Source organism: Helianthus annuus, chromosome 1, assembly GCF_002127325.2.
Source record: "Helianthus annuus cultivar XRQ/B chromosome 1, HanXRQr2.0-SUNRISE, whole genome shotgun sequence".
Classification (NCBI taxonomy): domain Eukaryota; kingdom Viridiplantae; phylum Streptophyta; class Magnoliopsida; order Asterales; family Asteraceae; genus Helianthus; species Helianthus annuus.
In genome coordinates this window covers 417,856-427,248 of record NC_035433.2, presented here as the reverse complement: position 1 = coordinate 427,248, position 9,393 = coordinate 417,856, and the positions used below count along the sequence as shown (strand labels likewise).

Genomic DNA, 9,393 nt, shown 5'->3' with positions numbered 1-9,393 from the left:
ACACCTTTGTATAAAATAGTTACAATAGTTAATTAAAAATTACAAAATACATTTTTCAAAGAAAAAAATAATAATAATAAATAAATAAATAAAAGAGTTAGATGAACCAGCTCATGAACCCGGTTTAACCTGAAACTGTGTTTCTTGTGGCACAAAAGTTTCAATCCTTTACCTTAGATGATATTCACAAATTAGCTAATAGAGATGCAATGTTTCTAGCATGTAAAAAACAGTTAACTTTCTCTAGAAAATATCAATTTGACGTCTTATTATAATCCACATTGTGCTCTCAACTGCTTATCTTTTTTATTAGTTTTTATTTTATATCAATTTTGGTAGGTTTCTACTCCCTTTCAACGATTTTTATTAGTTTTTATTTTATATCAATTTTGGTAGGTTTCTACTCCCTTTCAACGACATCATATCTTAATATAAGAATTGGTTGCATATACAGACAGACACCTACACCAACGCCTTTTGTTTCCACCATCTAAAAAGTCATCTCTTTGTTTCTCTCTCTAGCTCTCTGTCTCTCTCCCTAAAATCTTTGTGCTTCCAGTAGATTTCAACTTGCTAAATCGCACTTTTGTTTTTGCTCAACAATTACAGATGGCATTACCAAAACGTGGGCATAGATTTTTCAAATTCAGGGGCCAAACTTTAAGTGATATTTTCTGCTTTTAGATCCTTAATCATCTGTTGTTACACTTTTATTTACAAGTTACGTATTTTCTCATCAGTCTTTTGTTTTTTTCGGTTAACAAATCAATTCAATGGCAACCAAATATATTTCTAGCACCGATGTTGCAGTGATGGCTTGGATAATGCTTAGGATCGATTACTCAATGCTCTTTTGGCTCGTTTTCGGCGTTTTTCCTTATGAAAATCATGAAGGAAGGCCTCCGATTATTTAGCACTTCATCACCCATCGTTTTTAAGTATCTACTACTATACACTATTTCCAGCAATTTCACTTTTTTGTATTTCTGTTTACTTGTTCACCATAATTAAATCTTAGCTTTTATACCGCCTTTATTTACTAGTAGTCGTTACAAATATATAGCTCTTCGTATCACTTTCAAAAGATACCATGTTCAAATCTAGATCCAATGATTCCATCCGTGGAGCAAATACACAAGTTGGATATGCAGAAGTCGATCCATCGGGTCGATATGGACGAGTATGTTTCCTTTCTCTTTGGGTTGTAGTTTTGTGTGATTTGAATATTCATGTCAAGAACTCTTAGATAAAGCAAGTATTAATCAGTTGTTTGTATCTTTTAAAACAAAAGGATAAACTTAACCCTACCCTTTACATTTTGTCATGAAAGGTTATCATAGGATTGTGACCTTACTTTTACTGTTGAAATGGACTTGCTCATTTACAGGCATAACTCTAGCTATATAAAGATAAATTACCAACTTTGTTTGTATAATAACTTTAACAAACAAGTTTAAACTGACTAGCTTTGAAAAGTTGTAAAAGGGTAACTAACTTTACAATATCATATGTTTGGAAACTAAATACTAGTGGTTTTTTAGTTTATGATAACCAACTAAATTTGATATATGACACAGTTGGTGGATTGTGTTCAACATGGTAGATTTTTGTATATTAGTAAATGTTACTTGCATCAAATTTGAACATATATAGTTTATATATATCATATACAAATCAGATGATCAAAGGGTACAAGTTTATGGAATTTGCTCTCCATGTTATTGGTAAATTGACTGGATATTAATCTTCCTGAGAAGAACCATATATTTAAGGACTTTAAACCAACCACAAAAATTGAACTTAGTTTTTGACCCCAGTTTTATGGTTTTCCTGTGATTATTTAGAAAAAAAAAAAATGTTCTTCCAATTTCTTGAGTCATATGATATAGGTGGCTCTCATCATTATGATTTATAAATTTTTCTCTTTAAGATAACTTGCTTATGTCATCACGAACGTTGACTAGTTCTTTAATCAATATGTATTATTCATACCCTTTTAAAAATAATTAGTTTTTTTCTTTTACTTTTTCAAAGAAAGTAAGATAACGACAATTTCTCTCTAGTTCATTAATTAAATAGGATATATTATTAAAACATATCTTTTTAATACATAAAGGTTACTACGTTAGAAACAGATTATAATAAGAAACTTAAAATATATTAGAAAACTTTAAGAATACTGCTTATAAATATAAGATTTTCTTTTATTCTTTTCCCAATCTTTTTAGATGTTACTAATTATTTAACCCAAAACAAAAAAGAATATATATGTGGCTCGTAAGATACATATATGTAACTCGTACACATATACATCTTGTATACGATATTATATGTAACTTTTCAAGCTATATATATATATATATATATATATATATATATATATATATATATATATATAGGGAAAGGTTAATATACAAAAAGGCTTATCGTACAAAATGTACGCGACGCGCGTAACCCTTGGATCAGGCCAAAAATCACGCATGGATCAGTTAATCACGCATGGGAGCCAGTTAATCACGCATGGGAGCAATTAATCACGCATGGGATCAATTTTTTTGACCTAATCACGCATGGAAGCTTAATTACGCAAGTTATGTTGATAAAAAAAAGTGATAATCACGCATGGGATACTAATTACGCACGTTATAACTCTGTCGCGTATGATAATGTAGGATAAGCCTTTTTGTACATTATACTTTCTCTATATATATATATGGTAAAAATTATTTCAGAACTCTAAATAATTGCAAAACTAATATAACTCTTAATAAAGAATCGTTCTACTAATATATTATTATCTTTAACATTGTTTAAGGGTATTTTTTTATCATTTATTATAATTCCATGTGTGTTAAGAGTAATTTTATCATTTTTTTCATATTTAATTTTATAATTACATAGATGTAAATTGTTCATTTACACACATGTAAACCAGTTTCTTTACACATATGTAATCATAAAAATACATATAATATATCCGTAAGTAATGTTAAATATAAAAATATATAAATCAAATAATTATTTATTATCGGTTTTGAAAATTCTGTAATTTTTAGAGTTCTGAAATTAACCCAACCATATATATATATATATATAGCTTCACGAACTACAATTTTTTTTAATTATTTACAATGCTAACTTTAAAAGAAATAGAGACAAAAAAATTGATGGGGTTGTAGTAATTTTCTCTGTTTTTAGTGGTTTTCTAGATGAAAGTAATCATTCATACATATATATATATATATATATATATATATATAATTAATGAGTGAGGTTCAAGAGTAAACACTAGTATATTTGTGAACTGAGTGAACAAATTCTGTTTATTGATTTACACTTGTGTATTAATAATCAAGTGATAAGATTAGCTTACACAGTTCACTATTAAATGGGTTATTCACAAATGCATCAAACCCTATAATTGTATGTATATGTATATATGTATATTTATAGTTTATTAATTACCAATAATATGCTAAAAATTGCGTATACAAATTGAGTCGAAGGGTTAAAATATATGGTACTGATACCATTATATCTAAATGCATATATGTATACATCATAGACATCATACGTATGTGTATATTGTTATACCTAAAAAAAATAAAAAAAAATAAAAAAATAAAAAGACTTCACACAAGAGGACATAAAATCAATGAAAGAGTAAGAGAGAGGAAAAAAAACTACTTTTTTTCAAATAAAGTTAAATGTTGGTATGGTTTACATTAAATTCATATTATTACTTCACTTTACAAGGAATGACACAAAGATACATTAACAATGCTTGTAGTTCAAGGAAATACTGGGAAAAGGAGCAATGAAGACAGTTTACAAAGCATTTGATGAGGTTTTAGGAATAGAAGTCGCCTGGAACCAGGTGAAACTTAACTGTGTTTTCAGGTCACCAGATGAACTTCAACGTCTATATTCCGAGGTTCATCTCCTCAAGAACCTCAATCACAGCTCCATAATGCGATTCTATACCTCTTGGATCGATGCCGATAAAAGGACTTTTAACTTCATAACGGAGATGTTCACCGCTGGAAGCCTTAGAGAGTAAGCACATTCACACTTATGTCAACATGTTTTAATATCGCCTAGAACAAAATTTAATAAAGAATCGCCAATTTTGGCCAATGAGGGCTAGCTCAATTGGTGAAATTGGGGAGCTAGAGCTGAGGCTGGGTGGAGGTTGGGGGTTAGACTCCGGTTGGAGGCGTATATACCACATGTGGAGAGGTTTACCAAATATGCGCTCGAAAGGACTTCTGGGCTTTGGCCCAACCCCTATTAGGCCTAGTAAATCGACACCACTCAAAAAACAAGAGCCGATTTTGGAATTCCTTCCTTTTTATTTTCTAATGTTAAGTTTGATGAGTCAAGTTGAGTTTTATTTTATATGTTGGAAAATTTGTATAGAAAATGTCTAGGAAAGATATGTATAGAAAATGTGTAGAAAAAAAAAAACTAAAATAGACATTATTGACCATGACTTTTACAAAACAAACACATGAATTTTTGTGCCAAAAGTACCGGCTAGTCGACGGCTAATAAAAAAAGGCACTGGTCGCCAGCTTAACATGAATTTTTGTGCCAAAAGTACCGGCTAGTCGACGGCTGAGACTTAGTCGTCAGCATTAGGTGTCTATCTCTCATTGGTCTAAAAGTTTTAGAAAATTGAAAAAAATGTGTCTCTTTTGGAAAAGTTAAGGTCAATAATGATTAGCTTGGTAATTTTCCTTTCTTTTTTCTCACTAAAACTTTATGTTCAAGCTCTAAGGTTCTTTTCTTAATTAATTGTTTTCTACTTAGTTTATGATCGGTTAAACTATAACAATATGGTCACAACTCACAACTGGAAATGATGCAGATATAGACAAAAATACAAGCGAGTGCACATGCGTGCGATTAAAGATTGGGCTCGACAGATCCTAGAAGGCCTAGCTTATTTGCACAGCCACAATCCTCCAGTGATCCATCGAGATTTGAAGTGCGATAACATCTTCATCAACGGCCATATTGGCCAAGTAAAGATTGGTGATCTTGGGTTAGCTGCCACTCTCTGCGACTCACAACACGCTCATAGCGTTATAGGCAATGTTTCTCGACTCTTTACTTCTCTTAGCAGACCACATTATGGATGTTTCTCTTACTTGATTTCTCATAGTTATAAAAATTCTTTTAGAAACATATGCTATTCATTATTTCCTAACACTTAGCACACATGAAACAGGCACACCTGAATTTATGGCACCAGAAATGTACGAAGAAGATTACAACGAGCTTGTGGATATTTACTCATTCGGCATGTGCATGTTGGAAATGCTTACATCTGAATATCCGTACAGTGAATGCTCCAACCCAGCTCAAATTTATAAGAAAGTCACTTCGGTATGTTTAACTTAATGTTTTTGAGCAACATTTCATAGTCGGACCAGTCAGTGAACCCGTCGTCTTACTACTGGTTCACTCTTTGAACCAGATTTAAAACCCGGATAGCGTTATATAAATAATTACTAACTAATTTAAAATATAACATGAAAATAGTTTCATACATACAGCCGGAACAGTTTGTGTCCAGTTCCCTGTCTAACTAACCATATGACCGACTGGTCAGGTCCACTTCTGAGGGTTTTGAGACTGGTTTTAATTTAAAAGTTTATTATCTTGGAACACATAAGTCATTAGCACAGAATGAAGTACATAATTCTTCTTTCATAAAACTAAAATATACATCAAACTATCAGGGGAAGTTGCCAAAAGCATTTGATCATATCGAATGTTCTGAGGCAAAACGGTTTATTGGAAAATGCCTTGACAATGCTTCAAGCAGGCCTTCTGCTAGAGAGCTCTTGATGGAACCCTTCCTTATTGAAGACAACGATCAAATACCAGCCATCCCAGCAAACCCTTCTCAGAAGCTCACTCCGGTTCAAAAGATACTCGAAAAGACCCCTTCTTCGTTCGTCCATGATCCGAAGCGAACAACAGATATGAAGATCACAGGCACTATGAACCCAGAAGATGATTCGATATTCCTTAAAGTATTCATCTCTGATAAAAATGGTAACTATTTGTAGATTAAGACTATGCATATTAGTTTGGTAAACTAGTCACTAAAAAGATTAACTTTGTAGGTAAAGCAAGGAACATATACTTTCCCTTTGATGTTGCGAGTGACACAGCACATGATGTTGCTACTGAAATGGTGAAGGAATTGGAAATTAACGATTGGGAGCCACTTGATATTGCCGAGATGATTGATAAGGAGATTGTGAATTTAATTCCTACATGGAAGAAAAGGCCCATGGATTTGCTACAAAATCTTGATCATCAAAGTTTCTATTATGATGAAGATGATGATGATGATGACGACAACACCCCTCACCCTTTCCACACAACCTCGTCGCAGTCATCCCCGCGAAGTCTTGGCACGCTTGACTGGACTCGAGGTAAACTACGCTGGAGTGGAAACGAGACAAGCCAAGTTCATGTAAACTTTGAACTTGGTTGGTTTCGAGTTCCATTTCTAAACCTCTAACTCGGCTTGTTGGTAGTTTTTCGAGGTTGAGATTGGCCTCACGTCCACTTGTTTATTATTTATTAATTAATTTATATACATTTATAATTTTTCATATATGTATTTTTAATTGTAACTTTTTTTATAAAACATAATATATATTATTCATTTATTAATTACATTAATAGTAGTGCGAGCCTACTCGAGCACGATAAGTTATTTTCGAGCCGCGGCTCATTTATTAAACATGTTTCTGTTTAGTGAGTACGATTGGGTAGCTCACGAGCAAATTGACTTTTTTGATAAATAAACAAAAAGTAGTTCTATAATAAAAACCATTATTGGATGGTGTGGACATTACTTGTATTATATTTTGACAATAGACGATTTTACAAACTCGATGTAGGTAATTTCTGCTATGATGATGACGATGGAAGCTCTCAAAGCTCATTAACTTCATATAACTTCTCCAACATCACTTACTGCTCAGAGAATGAAGATGCGTATCATCAAAGCTCATTTGTAAATGGAAATCGACAACATCCTGATAAGACAAACAATATGACAAGGTTTCGTGGTGACGAGAGAGTGACCATAAGATGCAATGTGTGGCCAGATAAGATCCGACCTAAAGCTATAAAGAGGATAGGATCGGCTGTTGATATCCGTAGCCAATTGTTACACCGCTCTTTGGTTGAGGAGATTCACAAGCGACGTTTATTCAAGACTGTTGCTGCTATTGAGAACATTGGCTACCATGAGCCAGCTTGGTGAATTTAAGACTGCATGTTTATATAACAATGGCTTTTCCAGGTAGTATTCACTGAAAGAGAAATTTGTATATAGAAATAAAGGTTTGAAATGTGAAATTTGTGAGTTGTTTTAATTAGTGTGATATTTGTAATGTATGGTGTGAACTCTTGAGAACATACACATGGTTTGAATTATATATGCGATGTATTATGAAAATTTTGATGAAGTATATGTGGTATATGTAAGGGTCTACATATTCACACACCAAAAGATCTATTCGTATAGGCCTAGACGGGGCGTCTAGGATTCAAGTATCCGAACCAGTTGATCAACTTCGAACCATGTAAATATACCACTTCATACGCCACGTATTGGTCTAGACGATGGGCTTAGACGATAGAGGAAGACGCCTCGTACAGGCCTAGACGAGGCATATCGAGGACTGATTTGACTATGTTGTCGGGCACGTGAATAAAGTAATACGCTGAGTATAGAGTTGTATGCGGCGTATTTATTGTAAAATAGGGACATGCAGAGCATTCTTCATCCATCACCACAATTCTTTACTTCTTCTGTTCTTTCTATTTGATTTCATTCAAAGGTGCTCAAAGATAGCCTTATTAGTTCAACACACTACAAAATCTGGGACGACAACTATTTCTTTGGGTTATATTCTAGTGAGGCATGGGTGCCCGAAACGGATCCGGTAACAGTTATAAGCTTAAATTACTTGTTCTTTTGATTATTTATAATAATCCTACTATTTTTAGGAGGAGACTGGTGTTCCCGATTCTAGTGAGCAAGAGGCGGTTGTGTCCGGTGTACAAGGAAATCAAAACAGGCCGTTTCTAGATTTGAACACGCATCCCCTATTGATGAACCATCCCCTGTACATGACTCATACCATGTTGATGAACCATGTTATCCGGCGCAACAATGGTATCCGGATTATGGATACGGGTGTGAATATTCTTACGTGCAACAACACTATCCGGATGGATACGGAGGATACTGTGGTCATTAGCAATTCATTTCCCCGAGCAATCCTTATGAAAGTTACAATAGATTACAATTTTTGTACGTTCAACAAAACTATCCGGACGGTGGAGGATATGGTGGTGAGCCTCCGAAAACATCATCGTACAATGATGAGGCACCCCCAGCCCGGGCAATCCGTACTTCACAAAGCAGGTATCAAATTTATTTAGTTACGTGAGACAAAATAATAAATATAAAATCTAACTTAACCCTATCGATGTTACAGGTTTTCAACTCTCTAGATGAACTAAAAAAATGGGTACATGCAAGGGCAAACATCGATGGTTTCGTTATTGTGACTCGTCGATCAAAGAAAATTGGAGGAAGGATCGTGAGGGAATGGCTTGAATGCGACCGGGGTGGGGTGCACCATATTACAACAACGGTTAGAAAAGCCGGTAGCAAAAAAACCGGTGGCCTGTTTTATCTGGTGGCGGTGCGAGACCATCCGTATGAAATCTGGGGGATAGAAGAGGGAAAGACTAAACATAAACAGGAACTTGCTGAGGACCTATCGGCCCACGCGTTTGTGCGAAGGTTTACTCTCAATGAATACAAACTGATCGAGCAACTGGCAGCTCAAAACATAGAGCCACGCAAAATTTTTCAAACGATAAGAAAGTAGGACCCCGACAGGTTCCATGCTCAGAAAGACGTACAAAACGCAGTACAGAAGATTAGAGCCTCACAGACAAATGGATTGACTCCCAAGCAGACACTAGAAAACATGCTGATTAAAAACGAAGTTATTTACGAGACACAAGAGGAACCCGGAACAGATGTCATAACAAAGATCTTCTTTGTTCATCCTTACGTGAGTGATATATGGCGTGCATTCCCGCACGTGTTGCTGATCGATTAAAGGTACAAAACAAACATGTACAACATGCTATTTGTCCAGATTGTGGGTATGACGCCTACCATATTCATTTTGTATCGCGCATGCCGTTATTTGTAAAGAATTGAGTGATAACTCCGTATGGGTGCTTAAAAGGATCAAGTCAATGTTGGATGAATGTATGGAGCCACGTGTGATTTTAACTGATAGAGACCTGGCCCTAATGAACGCGTGTGCTAAAGTA

The 9,393-nt window shown here is 34.4% G+C and overlaps 1 protein-coding gene across 1 annotated transcript; it reads left to right on the top strand.

Moving 5' to 3' along the window:
* Nucleotides 1-465: 465 nt before the first annotated feature.
* Nucleotides 466-7,502, top strand: LOC110941748 (probable serine/threonine-protein kinase WNK5). Its single transcript, XM_022183414.2, has 7 exons — nucleotides 466-1,180; nucleotides 3,791-4,056; nucleotides 4,871-5,094; nucleotides 5,234-5,391; nucleotides 5,748-6,066; nucleotides 6,138-6,452; nucleotides 6,927-7,502. Exons 1-7 carry the CDS (start codon nucleotides 1,091-1,093, stop codon nucleotides 7,292-7,294), a joined length of 1,740 nt encoding a protein of 579 aa, XP_022039106.1. The 5' UTR covers nucleotides 466-1,090; the 3' UTR covers nucleotides 7,295-7,502.
* Nucleotides 7,503-9,393: the final 1,891 nt, after the last annotated feature.

Bases quoted from the DNA above. Each gene is read 5' to 3' on its own strand.
- LOC110941748 (XM_022183414.2), top strand. From the start codon at position 1,091: ATGTTCAAATCTAGATCCAATGATTCCATCCGTGGAGCAAATACACAA. The intron at 5,392-5,747 runs GTATGTTTAACT...TCAAACTATCAG, and splicing joins TTTATAAGAAAGTCACTTCG to GGGAAGTTGCCAAAAGCATT. The intron at 6,453-6,926 runs GTAAACTACGCT...AACTCGATGTAG, and splicing joins CACGCTTGACTGGACTCGAG to GTAATTTCTGCTATGATGAT.